The sequence below is a fragment of the Sinohyriopsis cumingii genome, chromosome 10 (assembly GCF_028554795.1).
Source record: "Sinohyriopsis cumingii isolate HCF-2022 chromosome 10, ASM2855479v2, whole genome shotgun sequence".
Classification (NCBI taxonomy): domain Eukaryota; kingdom Metazoa; phylum Mollusca; class Bivalvia; order Unionida; family Unionidae; genus Sinohyriopsis; species Sinohyriopsis cumingii.
Genome location: NC_142970.1, coordinates 16,913,501 through 16,932,354, shown reverse-complemented (window position 1 = coordinate 16,932,354; position 18,854 = coordinate 16,913,501). Strand labels below are relative to the sequence as shown.

The 18,854-nt window shown below is 35.9% G+C and overlaps 1 protein-coding gene across 1 annotated transcript in view; it reads left to right on the top strand.

The window, feature by feature from the left end:
* Positions 1 to 18,854, top strand: part of LOC149789658 (uncharacterized) — a 45,086-nt gene that overhangs the window by 25,628 nt on the left and 604 nt on the right. Inside the window, exons 4-8 of the mRNA XM_089973088.1 lie at positions 2,140 to 2,228; positions 10,222 to 10,303; positions 14,117 to 14,383; positions 15,108 to 15,692; positions 16,200 to 16,414. Of these exons, the coding sequence (XP_089829214.1) occupies positions 2,140 to 2,228; positions 10,222 to 10,303; positions 14,117 to 14,383; positions 15,108 to 15,692; positions 16,200 to 16,414 (1,238 nt within the window). The remainder of the gene's footprint in view (positions 1 to 2,139; positions 2,229 to 10,221; positions 10,304 to 14,116; positions 14,384 to 15,107; positions 15,693 to 16,199; positions 16,415 to 18,854) is intronic.

The following is an 18,854-nucleotide window of genomic DNA, read 5'->3' as shown; positions in this document are numbered from 1 at the left end:
AGTGTCATGCATGTAGGTGAGGGAGTGTTTATATGCCTACCTGTTGCCCAGTCCTAATGTCCTGTGCTGGCATAGCATATTTATATTCATAGCACTCTAGATTCATATATAGGATGGAGTGTATATATGCTTACCTGTTGTCCAGTCTTAGTGTCGTATGCAGGCATAGATATTGATATTCCTAGTATGTTTCATATTTTAGTATCATGTGTATATACAGGATATGTATAATGCCAAACCTGTTGTCCAATCATCATGGTACATGTAGAGAGTGGGGTGTTTATGTGCCTACCCAGTTGCCCAATCCTGATATCATGTGCATTGAAGAGGTATTCATATGCATAGCATATCGCTTGATTCAAGTGTCATGTGCATATATATATATGTTCCTGATCTTAGTGTCATAGGTATGGAGGGGATAATTCTATACCTGCATGTTGCCCAATTTCAGACTTCGTCAAAATAAACATATAAATGATGACAGAGAAAACTGAAAATCACTTTCAAGTTTCGAATGATATAAAAGAAGTGTAGAATTTGTTTTAAAGAGCCTCCCAAAATCGATTAAGCCACATAAAGCGAATTGTTGATATACAGATGGACATAATTATTAGAATACTCCGATCACGTGACTGACTTTGCAATTAGGAAAATTATTCTGGAAATTCTATACAATATTTATAGGTTACTGCATTTTTATGGGAAAATATGAACAAGATTTTCAGATGTAAGTACTGCATGACCTTGGGAGTGCATTATATCCATCCGACAAAACAAGTTTATATTTTCCCATACAAACGCAGTAATAATTATGTACAATATGCACAGCATATACAACATGATGTGAAGAATCTGGCTTGACACTAAATAATTAAGGAATTTTAAAATACCAATTATCAGGCTTGGAACACATGCACAGGGATCTGTGGAAACATAATATCATCCTGCATTGAAAATTTCAACTATGAAAATGATGTAAAATTACAGAAAAGCAGGCGGTATTTTTTGTACTAGAACTGTTCAATTTTCTAAAGATTTCATTTATTTAAGACATTGATTAGGAAAAGAAGAAATGCTAGGAGCCTGCCTTATGTCACTGGGAATGTTGTTCCATACCGGTGGACCAGTATATTGAAAACTTTTTTTTAAACTATTCCTTCTTTGGCCTTGGTATACTGTAATTTTTACTTCTTATGGACCTTAAATTTGGAGTACCATCAGCATCACTTTGGTGAAAGATATTGCTTAGATAGACAGGAATTGCTTTTCTAGATACTTTATACATCAATTTGGCCTTTCTAAGAAATATTTTTTCATGTATTGTTAAAGTTACTTTTATATTATTCACTGCATCCTGAAAATTATCTATACGTTGATCTAGAATTAAATGGCAAGCCCTCTTTTGGAGTCATAAGAGTGTTGTTATGTTTGAATTAGAGGTATTACCCCAAATTACATTACAGTAGTCCAGATATGGCTGAATATAACTTTTATAAAAGATGGCCCTATACTAAGTGGAATGTATGTTTTTTTTTTATTTTCCACAGTAGCCAAAGATAAGAATTAACCTTTTTTGAAAAACGTGAATAGACCAAGTAAGATTGTTATCTATGAATACACCAAGAGTTATGTCTTGAGAGGTCATATTAAGGCTCACACTGTCAAATAGAACCTGGAGTTTGTCCCTCTCTAGCCTTGCTCATTTTTGTTGTGTTGTAACTAGTAAAGCTTTCGTTATTTTCTGTATTTATTATCATACTGTTTTCCTTGCACCATACTTGAAGTCTGTTGAGAGCATTTTGTAAGTTATTTTGAAGTATCATTTTGGTTTTACCAATCCAAGACAGTGTAGTATCATTTGCTTAGAAGTCAGTGGATGAAATTGAAATTCCAATCTTAAGAGGTAAATCATTGATAAATAGAATGAATAACAGAGGTCCAAGGATAGAGCCCTGTGGTACTCCACAATTATTACGTGTATGAGGAAACTTTGACTTGATATTCCGTTAGAAAGGAACATAATTTAAATATTCATATTTCACAAACTAATTTGACTGCAGACTTGTTTATTCATATTTTAGTATCTCCATTTAAATTGTCCCTATCAATAAGCTGACAGTTTGTTCTGTTTTTGTGTAGGAGAGCACAGAGTTCCTGAAGTTCTGGTGAGTGATGAAAGAAAACAGCCTGTTACTGAGAAGACGTCAGCTGTCAAAGAACAGGGAGTTGTAAGTACTCCTTATCATGGACCACATACAGATTTCCACCCACTCAATATTTGTAATGTTGTCATAGTAACAATTTTAAGCATTAAGATATCAAACAATATTCCTGGATATATCATAGCATTGCAGATTCTCAAGATGGAAGAAAATGAAACATTTATGTTGGGTTATTGTTTTTCCTGAACAAACATTTTAGACAACAGACAAAAATCATGAACCAAATATTGCTTCTATTTTGATTCAGATGCTAGCAAGATGTATTAATTTGAATATTTGTGATTTGCTTTATAAACACTGTGATTGATACATTACAAGTTTTGTATTTGTTTTCTTTTCCATATGTTAGATTTAATTGCCAAGTGATATTTTCCAAGTTTTCTGCCAGAACACGTTGCTTGATAAGCTCATGGTTTGTAAAGGCAGAACTCTGTTTTCAGTTTCACAATACTTTTGACGGAACCACAAATTCAAAACATGAACTTGATAAGTGCCAAGTAAAGCTCCACAGCCTCTTGAGAATGTTTGACTTTAATCCTTTGACTTGTAAAGACAGAACCCTCTTTTTATCTCATGTGACTACATTTGGATTGAGTTTTATCCTTGCTCTGTTGACACTCCTAAGCTCCATCCCAGCATATATAGCTGGTTAGAACTTTGAAGTGACACCCTGTTAATCTCTAAAAGTGTGTTTTGGTGTGGGTTTTCCCTGTCACCCTTAGAGGTCTGTAGGTGTTATTGTTTAAAAACAGTAATGTGATATAAAATGTTGCAGGGTTGATTTCTTTTTTATCCTTCAGATTATTAGAGTTTTTTTATTTATCCCAAAAAGAAGCAGACATTGGCATACTTTCTTCCCTTTGTCCGTGCTGACAATGGGCTTGATTTCTACCATTGTTGCTTCAGATTTAGGGTTGTACAATTACTCCAAAGGCTAGTTACAGCCCTGGAATAGTTTTCCTTCCCTCTCCCTATATTAATTTAAAAGTGACTTTGCTAGAGTCATTTTGTCGGAGTATGTGTTTTTCTTTCTTCTTTTGTTTGTGTAATGTATGCATGCATTATTTTTCAGACAGCATAGCTAGGTCAAATCTAAGAGTTGTTTATATACTATCTAAAACTTCCCAAGAAGAATAACTGTCTAAAAGCAGTTTTTCTGTTTGGTGAGTGTATGTTGTGCATATATATAATAAATTATGCCTTAGCATAGAAAAGGGGGGGTAGGATACTTTTTCTATATTTGTATAGGAATAACTCTATCTTAATTAAGTTTTACTTGTATATGCCTTAGCATATTATTTTGTCCATTTGGATTTGGAATTTTCCATTACATTGGAAAATTTCAGACCTTTTAAGTTTTACTTGATTGTGCTGTAGCACGTAAATATGTTAAATTGGTTGTTCAGTTGTTATAAAATTTTCTATCATATTGTGCCTTGGTGCATAAACGATAATGAGATGTATCCTTGCTTTTTATTGGTGGGTTTAAATCCGGTCGTATTTTGGACATTATGTTGTGTTCATTACAAAGAGAATGTATGTTCATGTTATTGGACACAGTTTCATTGACCGATTGAATCGGTATTGAAATCTGTCTCTGTTATGTTGCCAGCCAAGTAATATTTTGGTCACCATGGACGGATGCCCGGGGGCAAGAGTGGTGAGCTTTATTTCATGGCCAACAACTTTGGATCTGTTGCTGGATATTATTTTTATCAAACTGGGTGAAAATGACATAGGGGCCCTTGAGCCCAACAGAGTGGTGAATCAATTATTGCAATTGAGTTGACAGTTTTTGGATCGTGGTGTCCAGTGTGTTTTAATTGGAGCATTATTGCCTGGGTTCCATCCATGAGGGATGACCCATTCTCAGTATGGATGGAGGGTCCACCAAGTGAATTTGGAGTTATGTCAAGTTTTGTCGGCCAGTAGCCGAATTAGATTTTGTAGGACGGATGGATTCCATGGTGTTTACATGGACCTAGATGGTGTGCATCTGAATGCACAGGGGTGCAGGTGGTTTTACACCAGACTATTGTCTTCAATTCAATGACATATTCAGTGACTTTAATTTAAAATTTTGAGTTGAAATTTTGAATGTTTATACTATGGTGGAAAGTCCAAGAACAGAATATTTATTTGAAACTTTCTGCTTGAAATCTCCATCATATTTTTTCAACATTAACATTTTTTGTTTTTTATTCTTAATAGCCAATGATAAATTTTTCTATAAAGTGTAAGGTTAAAATATTATGTGATTTATATAATCAGGTCATGTTTGCTATTCTTTTGAATTGTTTGTGGAGGGGTCAGCGTGGGTCCTTTTAAGATGTCAGGTTATGACATCCCCACTATTTTACTATGCCACTATCTTCTAATTTTGTACAATTTTGTTTATAATGAGTTGTTGATGTCTATGTATCTAGCATTAAATCACTTGGGGCCCGCAGCTAGAGTCCTGTTTAGGTGTCAAGGTTGACATCTCCAGTGCGGACCCGTCGTGATTTTTCTTTTTTCATATGAATTATAAAATTTAAGTCATTTGAAGTACACAAGACTTCATATTTTACAGTTAAAAATTTTGAAATAAATTCTAAAGTTCAGCCGTATTTGTTATTTTCTTTTTGGTTATTAATGGAGAGGCCAGTGTGTGTCCTGTTAAGGTGTCACTTTTCACATTCCCATCACCACACCCCGTCGTTAAAATAATGCTTTTTTTTTTTTTTTAAAGAATTGTCAGATTGTTTTATTTTATGGTTGTTGATTTAAATTTTTGTAATACATGTGTAATTCATGTATTAAAGAGAGGCTACAGCGGCGGATTCCAAAAATCTGCAGATGTATTTTTCCTCTTTTTCTTGAAGGAAGAAGTATGTGTTACATGTGATTCGTCTAATGATTGCCACCTAGTTCTACAACTGTATTCTAGCTTACAGCTAGAAAGGGATTGAAATCTTTTATCATGCAGACGTGATGGAAAACATCCTAAAATGAGATTGTAGGTCTTGTGTTTTTAAACTAGCCTTTAGGCTATCCAAACTGTTCTAATGTGTTTTTTTATAATTAAATTTCCTAGTGCATATATGGTGTAAGTCTGGTGTTTTTGAACTAGCCTTTAGGCTATCCAGACTGTTCTAATGTGTTTTTTTAATAGGGTTTTAGTAACCTTTTTTATTCCTTCTCTCATTTATTGCCATAAATATAAAGTTTATTGTTTCCATGTATAATTGTTTGTCATTAATTTGGTTGGTGTATAGTAGCTTAAGTGGATTGAAATTACCTTGTTTTCTAATAATTGTATTTATTAATTTTTGTCTTTGGTTGGTGAGATGTGTACAATTTAGTATTATGTGATTTTTACTGTCAATTGCAGTTTTGCAAAGAAAGCATTTAGATAAGTGGGGTATCGTGTTTCTATTGTAGGCTTCTTCATCTGTCCACCTCGCATTGTGTAAATAAAGATATATGTTTGCTTGTTTGTTGGGCTCTTTGATCCCCTTGCAGTGTTTCCATATACTTGGCCAATCTACATTTGTTACTTTGGTTTCAATATGGTTGGGTTTGTAATTAGTTGTGCCTGTTATTTGTTTTTCTATAATCTTTTTATCAGTAGTTTGCCATAAATCTTTATTTGATTGAAATTTTTTTAATTGTCAAGGTTATGTTGTATGTACATTTGGGGGGTTTAACTGATATTTTTAGATTTTTAATTTTTTGGATATCAATTTTATTAGTAAGTGATTTTCCTAACCAGTAAATATATAGTTTTTGCCAAAAGTAGGTAGGTTTAGGGGTTAAACTATTTAGTCGGTACATTATATTAGTCTGTTGTTTTTGTATCAAGTTGGAAAGTCCTTGCCCCCCTAATTCTGTTTTTTTGTTTTTGTAGTGTGTCCTTAGATATTCTATAAACCTTATTCCAAATAAATTTCAATATTATTGATTCCAATTTTTCCAGGTATATTTTTTCAAAGTCTATTACATTAAGTTCATACCATATTGAATTGTAAAGGTATGACTTAGCTATTTGAATTTTGTGTGTAAAACTGAGATTTCTGTCTGTCCACATTTCCTTATGATGTTCTAATTTCTTTTTAATTTGTGCAAAATAAAGTATTTTATTCTCCTTTCCTAAAATTATTCTCAGCACTTTTTTTTTTTTACTTGGTGTCTTATTTGCTCATTGGTTAGTCCATGTGAATTATTTTTCCAATTGTCAATTAGTAGGATTTCTGTTTTTATTTGCATTGATTTGTGAGCCAGAGGCTTTTCCAAAATTAGTATATTAGTTGATAAGATGAAAATATGATGATTTGGTAGTTGTAATATGAGAGCAATCATCCACGGGTTGAAAAGTTTTACATTCTGTATTCATGTTAAGTATCTTAATTCCTTTTATTTGGTCATCTTGTTGTATTGCTCTTTGTAATGCTTCAATTCCTAAAACATATAACAACATGGATATGGGGCAGCCTTGCCTGACTGACCTTGATATTTTAAAAGACTTAGTTTTAGCACCGTTTGTTTTAACTTGGGAGCTTACGCCTTTATAAAGTGTCAAAATCCAATTAATAAAACCTTGGCCAAAATCAAATTTTTTTACAACGTTTATAATATAATTTATTTCTATCCTATTGAAGGCTTTTCCTGGTAAAATAAAATGAAAACAGCTCCTATTTTATTTTCCTCCATCTAGTCAAAAATGGTTTTGATTGAAAGTGTGTTATTTAAAATGTCACTTTTTTTCCCACCACATGTTTGTTGGGGATTAATTATTTCTTCCATTGCCTCTTTTATTCTGTTGGCTAAAATTTTGCTAAGAATTTTATAATCTAAATTAAGTAGGGAGAATTGTATCTTCTGGTGATTGCTTTTATTAATGGCTATGAAACAGAATGCGACTGATTGGATTAATGGCTATGAAACAGAATGTGACTGCTTGTATTAATGGCTATGAAACAGAATGTGACTGCTTGTATTAATGGCTATGAAACAGAATGTGACTGCAGATTAATGGCTGTGGAACAGAATGTGACTGTTTGGATTAATGGCTATGGAACAGAATGTGACTGCTTGGATTAATGGCTATGAAACAGAATGTGACTGCTTCGATTAATGGCTATGAAACAGAATGTGAATGCAGATTAATGGCTATGGAACAGAATGTGACTGTTTGGATTAATGGCTATGTAACAGAATGTGACTGCCGGGATTAATGGCTATGAAACAGAATGTGACTGCTTGGGTTAATGGCTACGAAACAGAATGTGACTGCTTGGATTAATGGCTATGGAACAGAATGTGACTGCCGGGAGTAATGGCTATGAAACAGAATGTGACTGTTTGGATTAATGGCTATGAAACAGAAAGTGACTGCTTGGATTAATGGCTGTGGAACAGAATGTGACTGCTTGGTTTAATGGCTATGGAACAGAATGTGACTGCTTGGATTAATGGCTATGAAGCAGAATGTGACTGCTTGGATTAATGGCTATGGAACAGAATGTGACTGCCGGGATTAATGGCTATGAAACAGAATGTGACTGCTTGGATTAACGGCTATGAAACAGAATGTGACTGCTTGGATTAATGGCTATGAAACAGAATGTGACTGCATTTATTAACGGCTATGAAACAGAATGTGTCTACTTGGATTAATGGCTATGAAACAGAATGTGACTGCTTGGATTAATGGCTATGAAACAGAATGTGACTACATTTATTAACGGCTATGAAACAGAATGTGACTGCTTGGATTAATGATCAGAGTTGGCAGGGATAAGGGACCATAACTCTATGACAAAATAAATCAGCTTCTTACAGACTTTAATGTTCAGATAGTTAACCTTTAAGATTTGAAACTAATTATACAGTCTCTGGAAGGCAGCTGTGTTTAAATGAGAGGCCAACTGCTTCACACAGTGTGGTCTAAGATGACTGATGGTGGATTTATTTGCAACAAGTGGAAAAATAAACTGCCCACCTGTTTCTTGCTGTTCCCAGACCTGATTGCATGGGCAATCAATGCTCTAGCTGTTCCCAGACCTGACTTCATGGGCCATTAATGGTCTAGCTGTTACCAGACCTGACAGGCCATCAATACTATAGCTGTTCCCAGACCTGACTGAGCCATTAATGGTCTAGCTGTTACCAGACCTGACTGCATGGGCCATCAATGCTCTAGCTGTTACCAGGCCTGACTGCATGGGCCATCAATGCTCTAGCTGTTACCAGACCTGATTGCATGGGCCATTAATGCTCTAGCTGTTCTCATACCTGGCTGTATGGGCCATCAATGCTCTAGCTATTCCCAGACCTGACTGATTGGGCCATCAACTCTAGCACTCAACTGGGTGTTACTTTAGGTGACAAATAATGGGTAACTGGTGGTAGATATACACAAACAAGTCATAGTGAACTTAATGCTGCCCAAACAGATGAATTACTGATCTCCCATCCATATCCATAACAAGTATGCTTTCATGCATGGCTATTTTCCTGCATGCAGTGAATAGAAAGAAGTTGATGATGCAGTTATGGAGATAATCTTGTAATATAGATGACCATACACTCAAAATGCATTTAAGGAAAGGTGATGAGGTTTGACGGCTAGGTGTCACTAATTTCTTGCAGCCCTATTGGCTCATGTTCCACAACTGACAAGCTTCTTTCTCTTTGATCAGAGGATATCTATCTCTGATTTCTGAAACCTTCAGATTTCATGGATGAGAGGACACTGGTCACAACAAAAACTTTTCTAAACTGCTAATTGTGATCAATCCCAGCCATTGATTTAAACAATCAGTACTGTGGGATTATGTGATTATATTGAAGAAGTTGAATATTTAGTGAATTACATTTGACTAAGTGAAACTGTCCAGTATTAAGTGATATTCTTTATTACAAGATTTCATTGAAGGAAAAACAATAATTGTGTTAAATTTTGTTGTGCTGTCATGGCAACACATAAGCATTCTAGTATCGGAATACCTTGGAACAGATTTCAGATTAGTGAAAAATTGATAATTCAAGTAGATTTAGAATTACAATCCAAGGATTCATATGCTGTACATTTTTTTTTATTCTTGGCCTTTATTTGATTTTGTGTTTTATTTAAATTTTTACATTTGGAAAACTTGAATGCTTGTTTTTTTCTTCTGTTTTACACAATTTTTAAGCCCCCAGAGGTAACACTTAGTTTTAAGGCTAAGTAGATGTGGCACTTGGCTACAGGCTTACTCTGTCAGCTCTGGCTGGAGTCAGAAAGAAGGAAGGATGAACAACTTTCTGCATAGATTATCAATTAAGGGTTCAGTTATACCACTAGCCTAGGAGGCCCACTAGTTAGGTTAGTCCCATGACCCCAATGAGCATCTTCAAGTTGAGAACAACCCCATTTAGACAGGGACAATGGAACCCCTCTTGCCTTTGGTGAGGGTTAAGGACGATGATTTCATCACCATCATAGTGGACTCAGTTGAGTTCCCAGAGGAACCAGTGGCAGTGGTCCTTTCCTTTCCATTAGGGTTTCTGATTCCTTCCGACCAGTCAGGTTAGGTGATGGAGGAGGAGGCTTGGACAAAATTGACTGCTATGTTCACCCAGAGCTGTCTCAAGCCGTTTTGACAGTGCAGATGAGACAATTCTCTCCAGGCTGAGGAGTTTCCCTGGGCATAATCTTGTCCAGATTTTCTGTTCCATCTGCACTCGGCAATAGGATGGGAACTTGCACAGTTTCCTTAGAGACAAGACAAGACAAGAGTTCAGCAGGCAGCAGTAGGGTTGGTCTGCTGTCTCCTGTTGTATGCCTTGGCTCCTGGTTTCTGTCTCAAGCTAAAGTGTCATCTACCAGCTTGGCCAATGTTACCGCCCATTGGATTAGGGCATAGTGTAAATGGAGAGATTGGCCAAGGCATGACTATGCACCATAATGTAGCAATGTTATTTATGGTTCTTTGTAAGTGCATGTCAGCTAATTGATCTCTCTTTTGTCATCTAGGTAGATCAAGGGCAGTCAAGCGTAGAGAGAGAGGTGCCTCCAGTTGTACAGGTCCCAGTGGATTCTGTTGTTGATAACCAAGGTAACGGTAACTACATGCAGTGTAACAAGTGTAGTAATAAATTGAGTATTGTGAGGTTTTCCTATAGTATGTACATTAGACAATATATACTGATGTACAAAATTCTGATTCTGACATAAGACCAGTATATATAGACCATTAGATTTCATTTTATTTGGTGCTTTATAGCACAGCTATATACGCTGGTTGTGTGTATGACATATTATCTACCCCACATCTGTGGCTGCCTTATAGAACAGTAGATAAAATTAAAGTGGCAATGTAACCATTCATAAAATATTTAAGCATCAGTCATTTAGGAATTTACACATTTGGCTTGTTCATATTTCAAGGTATGTGGTTGTTTTAAGATTTGATTGGATGAGAGAAATTTGATTTTGATTGGAGTGTGCACCAGTGAAGAGCATAGGGTTGATGATTATTGATAGAAAATGTAAGGAAGAAAATATTAAATCTTCAGCAAAATCACCTGTAGTTATTCCCTAAAGCAGAGGTAAAATGTAGACTTGAATGTCCAAAATCTCAAAGGGAATCTGTGCCTAAGCAGGAGGATTTCAACTCCCACAGGACCTGAAACTTACGCTGGTCTGAGGTCCTTGAATGATTGTTTAGCTGCTGACTGGTAATATGTAAGCAACAATAGTCCACTGGACCTTTGAATTTCTTATTTGCTCCTATAATTGAAGATAATGTGCTTCTTAATCCTTAAAGCATCTGAAATGATTTTAAAAAAGAGCACCGATACAAGAGGAAGTTGAGCCATAGTGAGAGGCTAGTGTTGTAAAATATCACTGGAAATCTGCAAATTTAGTAGGCAATATGCTGACCGTTAGGCTTAGGCCTGATCCTTGTTGATCAAAAGTTTGTTCTACTTTGCTAAATCTTAGCATCAGTATTATCGGATTACTAATGTTCTAGATGCTAAGAGTTTATTCAAGTATGTATTTACTCACACAAGGGAAGAATCACCCGCAGAGAATTTTCCTGCCTCAAGATGTGTTGCAATACAGGTCATCAGAAAAGCAGGTCCGACAAAGACGGAAATTATGAAATTAATAAAAATATTCAGACTTAACAGGATCACTGGAAAAAATGCCTGGTCATGATTTGAGTATATCTACCAAGTGTTCCGTTTTTCCCGTATTGTTCTTTAGTTTGGATCTGAATATGGCTGTACTTTTCCTTTTTTTTTATTTTAAAAAATTCCTTTCAATTCTTTTTTTTAGAAGAGGCACCCTGTTCCATTATGACATAAATGTATTGCTTATAGATAGTATAATTATAGGGATATGGAGTTTGAAGGACAATTATGTGGTCATGTTTAGATTTGTGAGGGAAACCATCTAGTCAAGGATAACATTTTGCATCACAGCATCGGATTCCTGCATCATAGCAGTCTAATTCAATCATTACAACAGTCTGACTCCTGCATCACAGTAGTCTAATTCAATCATTACAACATTCTGACTCCTGCATCACAGCAGTCTAATTCAATCATTACAAAAGTCTGACTCCTGCATCACAACAGTCTAATTCAATCATTACAACAGTCTGACTCCTACATCACATAAGTCTGATTCCTGCATAACATCAGCTTGACTCTCACTTCACAGCAGTCTCACTCTGCATCACAACAGTCTAATGCCTTCATCACATCCATCTCACTCTTGCGTCACAGCAGTCTCACTCCAGCATCACAACAGTCTCACTCCAGCATCACAACAGTCTCACTCCTGCATCACAGCAGTCTCAATCTTGCATCACAACAGTCTCACTCCAGCATCACAACAGTCTCACTCCTGCATCACAACACACATACAGAATAATATCCTATTTTGCTTGAATACCACACACATTAGATACATGCAGAATTACCAATCAAGAATCATCTTTCTTCTTGGTTTTAACATGAATTTTGGCATTATTCTCAAGGTTTTGTTCTGAAGTCACCATGTTATTAATTGAAAGTTGAAAGCCCTTCTTCCTCCTCATCATTTGACAATCCGCACTGCTCAAGCAAATTTTGCAGAAATGCTATCACAGTGTGCAAATCTCAAAACAATTGTGCAAAAGTGTTTTGACATTGTGCACTTGGAAAGCAGTGATGCATTAGAACTCTTGCAAACTTAGTTCATAGTTGCACATTTAAAAGTACACTGTGCAGTATAAAATTTTTATTTCACTGTTAAGATAAACTGAAAAAGTAAGAATCTAAACAAAAACTAAAAAGTAGGGTTACTTCTTGAATTGCAATAATTTTACCCTGTTAATTTGCGAATCCACTTGTAGCATGCTACTGAATTGCAATACCACTGTTCATCATAAATTATGTAGATAGAGTTTAATACAAAATAATACTTGAAATTGTGATAATTATTTATAGAGGAAAACCAGGGGCCCCGAGTGGTCTAAAGCATTCACCATTACGGATCACTGTCATCTCACCTCTGTCTATGTGGGCTTGAGCCTCAGATTTGGCCAGTGTGGGTATGTGAGAAAGCTATTAGCTTCGAGTGGGTTGGTGGTTCTTTCCGGGATTTTACCAGGTTCTTCCTCCACTGTTAATACTGGCCACCATGTGTAGCCCATCCTGTTCTGAAAAAATGTCATTAAACCCTACAGCAACAGGCAAACCTATGTATAATCAGTGCTGGTGTGCATATTACATGTACAATTAAATGGCAGAAGGAAAAGAGTGTAGAATTTTTAGTTTTTCACCATATGCAGGCAAGAATTCATAAGTGATGTCTAATGCCAGGTTAGATGAACTACCAATGAAAAAAGCAAAATTTGTTACAAAGTTACAGTAAATACTCTAATAAATTTGGAGTATGCGCATTTGGTAATAGCTCCCCATTTTAAGAAATTCTTAGATTTTTGTGATTACTTGTTCCTAGAACACAAAAAGAACATTTCAAAAGAACTTACAGTAATGTAAATTAAATCCCAAGGAATCCTAAAAGTTCTTTCACAGATTCCAATGCACTGAGTTTTGAATTGACTCCACTTGTGTTCCAGATGAATTCCTGTTCTGAATGTGTTTATGTGTCAATAACAAAGAAAGTGCTGATGTACTGACAATTTTGATGTATCACACTAATACTATCCTAAATGTCATTATAACGATTCAGTTTTCCCAAAAATAGTGATTAACTCCAAAACTATTGAGCACTTTTGTAATTCTAGTGAATAAAATAAAATAAATTCTCTCAAATATTAACTAAAACTGACTCATCCTCTAAATATTGATGTTAAAATAGGAATGATTACTTGTCTTTGCTTCTATAATTATCTTATATAAAAACCTATTACAATACTAGGACAAGGATGAGGGTCAACAGTTCATTTCTAGAACATTCTCAAAGTTGTCAACAAACTCAAGTGATGTCCAGAACACTGATACATGTAAACTTGTTTACCTCTAGTATTAATGATCTTAATATACAATTTAGGACCATAGAGATGTATTAACTATGTAACTTTTGTTTACAACATACTATTTGTCAGGAAGGCTATGAACTCTATTGCTGACAAGGTCACTCACACAATAGAGATATACATAGCATATAATCAAGGAGAAAAGTCAACATACAACACAAATTAAATATGCATAACATCATTACAAAATGATTTAACATTTTATTTAATGAATTTGAACCTTTCATTTTCAGGTGTTTTAATTTTTAAAAGTTTGGCAAAAGATAAAATGGCACACATGTGATACTTTCCTTTTAAATATCAGTTTGTCTCTTTGTTAAAAAAAGTTTTTGTAAAATTTGTCTTACATTAGTTTTTGAAATTATTTGATTTCAGGCTCTGTCATTCCTGTGGAGATCCTTCGTATGGATGATAAATCTTTTCAGCTATACAAAGAAGCTCTGCAAGATGGAAAGGAGAAGGTTTATAACATCCGAGTCATGGTAGTTGGCCACTATGGGGTCGGAAAGACAACACTAACAAAGCGCCTCCTTGGACAGCAGGTTGATATATCCAAGAGAACAAGTACAGAGGGAATCGATGTATATAAACACTGTTGCAAAATCGCTCTGGACACTGGGGAATGGATAGCACAGCATGAAGGTAGGCCATCATTATCTCTGAGATTTACAAACAAAATACCGGAGTTTAATGATCCTGCCTGTGCATAAGTGTATCTGTAATAATGCATAATTCCTCACCCAGTGTACAAAACATTAGCTTTGTACAGAAAGACAGGAGTTTTATAATTATGCATGTCCAAAGTGCATGTCTAATGATACACAATTCCTCATATATTGTTCAAATTCATAAGTTTTACAAAGAACCTATGGGATTTTTATAATTCTGCCTGTCGAGGTCCATGATTAATGATTCATAAATCCCCTTCTAGTCGCCTTGTTTTACAAAGATAAGACAGGAGTTTTCTGATTCTACCTGTCCAGAAGTGTATGAGTAATGGCGATAAATAATTTGTATAGTGTAAAAATCACCATGTTTTACAAAGAAATGACAGGAGTTGTATGTTTATTCTGTCCAAAGTATATGAGTACTGATGCATAATTCATCCTGTCATGTAGAAATCGCCAAGTTATACAAAGACAGGAGTTACATGGTTCTTCCTGTTGAAAGTGCATGGGTTATGATGCATAAATCTTCCTGTAGTGTACATATCCCAAAGCTTTATAAAGAAACAAAACAGGCGTTTATGATTCTGCCTGTCCAGAGGTACATGAATACTAATGCATAATTCTTCCTAACGTACCAGTATCAATGTTTACAAAAATGACTGGATATGTGTTAATCTATCTTCCTGTTTTTCTGAAAGATTCAGAACAGTTGTTTCGAGTTCAACGTCTCGTGAAGCTCCTGACCCATCAAACTGAAAGGCCTGAAGTCCGCAATGAGCAGAGAGGTCAAATAGAGGTCATCTATCAAAGGGAGACAATTGAAGATTTGTGTGGTCCACTCCATTATAGTGACAGTGACGATGATGATACATCAGCCAGCATTTCCGAGTCATACTTGGAGCAAGATGCTGATAATACCAAGCATCAACCAGGAGAATCCTCTTCATTCAAGGTGGATCAGAGTCCTCCAGCTAAGGATTCAAGTGGTGTTACCATTCAGGAGGGTGAAATACATGTAACCAATAAAGTTGATGAAACAATGGAATTCCTTCAGTTGGTTGTTGAGAAGGCAGACAAGCTGGAGAAGAGTTTAGTAGACTATGCAGCATTGGCCATGTGGGACTTTGCAGGCCAATATGTATTCTACACTACACACCAGACCTTTCTCACATGGCGTGCTATATACCTCTTGGTCACAGATCTTAGTAAGCACATCACAGATTTTGTGAAAGATGATGAATGCTTCTTTGATATAGAGGGAGTAAAACTGTGTCAAGTCCAAGGTAATGTCATTTTCATGGTAATATTAATCCATTTCTAGGAAACATAAAAAACAGTCTGTGTCAAGTTCAAGATAATGTTAATCCATTCCAGTTAACTGATAGTAAGATTGTAGCTTACATTATTCAGTATTCTAGAAATTTAATGATTATTATATGTACCAGTAATGAAAAAATTCCTAATTGCTTCAAGACCAGAGATTATCAAAGGAACATAACCCGAGAAAGATTTGGTTTCAGATTAGTTATCCACTTCATTTTTTGTAATTCAAGCTTAAATAATTGAAAAGTAGAGTGTATCAATACATATTAAGGAAGTAGTTAAATCAGATTAAGTTTAATATAATGCATTCAGACAACAAAGCCTTTGATGTGAATCCACTATTAACTGAAATGCTACTAAAGAAAGAAAGATCCCTGATCCTTTCTAATGTTACTATGTGGCTTGAGTGATACTTGCAGAGTAAAGGAATGTAAAATATAATTAAATTTGTCTTTGCTCACTTTCAGACCTGGTTGAAGTTTGGCTCAATTCAGTACATTGCTGTGCACAGTCCTCTGCAACTGGTACAGATTCTAAATCTCATAATGCAGTGACATCCCCAGCTGCTAACACTCTATTGCAATCCCATGGAGCTAGTACCCCAGTGTCATCCTTAGATGTTGGCATCCCAGTGACTCCACCTGTGATTCTTGTTGGTACACATGTGGATAAAATACAACAAGTATATTAATTTATTTAACATGCAGCAGAATCCTTAGTTTACATACCTTATCACCATGGCTTGATGTGTTTTCTGTAGAAGTCAATATGCAACATTATCCTTAGGTTACATACATTGTCAGCATGGCTTGATGTGTTGCCTGTAGATGTTAGTATGCAACATTATCCTTAGGTTACATACTTTGTCAGCATGGGTAGATGTGTTGCCTGTAGAGGTCAGTATGCAACATTATCCTTAGGTTACATACTTTGTCAGCATGGCTTGATATGTTTCCTGTAGATGTCAGTATGCAACATTATCCTTAGGTTACATACATTGTCAGCATGGCTTGATGTGTTGCCTGTAGATGTTAGTATGCAACATTATCCTTAGGTTACATACTTTGTCAGCATGGCTTGATGTGTTGCCTGTAGAGGTCAGTATGCAACATTATCCTTAGGTTACATACATTGTCAGCATGGCTTGATGTGTTGCCTGTAGATGTCAGTATGCAACATTATCCTTAGATTACATACTTTGTCAACATGGCTAGATGTGTTGCTGTAGAAGTCAGTATGCAACATTATCATTAGGTTACATACTTTGCCAGCATGGCTTGATGTGTTGCCTGTAGAAGTCAGTATGCAACATTATCCTTAGGTTACATACATTGTCAGAGTGGCTTGATGTGTTGCCTGTAGAGGTCAGTATGCAAAAGATACTTAGTATTTGTATACCTTATCACCATGGCTTGATATGTTGTCTGTAGATGTCAGTATGCAATAGCATACTTAGTGTTTGGTTACATTGTCATCATGGCTTGATGTGTTGGCTGTAGAGGTCAGTATGCAATAGCATACTTAGTGTTTGGATACATTGTCATCATGGCTTGATGTGTTGGCTGTAGAGGTCAGTATACAATAGCATACTTAGTGTTTGGATACATTGTTAGAATTGCTTGACATGATGCCTGTAAAAGACACAAATAAATACACCACTCACATTCACAAATTGCCAAATAAATGACTGTGTGACATTTTTCTCCTTTTCTGTAACCTTGGAAGTAAGTTTTTTTGTTGTAGGTTTAAAGCCATATTTCAGCACACAATAGGCTATACATGGCGGCCAGTATTATTGGTGGAGGAAGAACCTGGGAAAACCCAGGAAAGAACCAGTCCCACCGGAAGCTACTGGCAAGTTTTCTCAGATACCCATATTAGCTGCATCTGAGACTAGAACCCACGCAGATGGAGGTGAGTTGGCAGTGATCCATAACGGAGAGTGCTTTATACCACTCGGCCACTCGGGGCCCCTGGAAGTAAGCTCTTGTCTTGGGTTCAGTATGTGAGAAAGCTGCCAGTAACTTAACAATGGGTTTTGCTGTTTCTCATCCACCAGTTATACTGGCTGCCTTGCATGACCTTTCTTGCTTCGGGATATGGCATTGAATCCAAGATAACAGCAACAACAGCACTTAAAGTGGATATACAAGACAGTTTGGAAATACGGTTGCTAGCAATTATGTAATCATGTTTGTTTGATCCCATGGGAGGGCGGATGGCATATTACTTTTATGGTTCTCCATGTTAGTATCGACCGTGTAACTATCCATCTGTCTGTCAGATTTTCTCAGAAACTACTGAGCCAAACCATACAAGGATTAAATATTGAAATAAGCTTGATTGAATCTACAAGATCAAACTGCACTGTCAAAATTCATTATTCTTCACTTGGAAAAGGGATAAAAAATGACAGACATTCAGACTTTTTTGTAATGTGATTATAGATAGATTTAGAACTGGACATTTGGTTAGCAAAAATTATAAAAGTTATTTACAACAATCAAGATAACTTGGTTAATTAAACCTTCCTTCAGACCTGTTTTGAGAATGTTTCTTTAAATAGTTTAGTAAAACAACAACTACTTCCCAGATCATCCTTCACTCCTAGACTAAAACGTTTGAGCTTAGGAAGCCAATTTACCTGCTCAACTATGTGGCTTTACTTAGTGATCTCCTATAATACAGGGATTGGTGCCAACTCCCTTGAACATTGATGTTACTGCTTCTGATCATGCCAATTAGCATGCTTTCTACACAGAGGGGTATTGTAATCCATACACAAGTAGCATGCTTTCTACACACAGAGGGGTATTGTAATCCATACACAAGTAGCATGTTTTCTGCACACAGAGGGGTATTTAAATCCATTATGCCAAGTAGCATGCTTTTTATAAAAAGAGGGGTCTTGTAATCCATTGCGCCAAGTAGCATGATTTCTACACAGAGGGGTATTGTAATCCATTGTGCCAAGTATCGTGCTTTTTACACACAGAGGGGTATTGTAATCCATACACGAGTAGTATTCTTTCTACACACAGGGGTATTGTAATCCATATGCCACGTGCCATGCTTTCTACACACAGGGGTATTGTAATCCATATGCCACGTATCATGCTTTC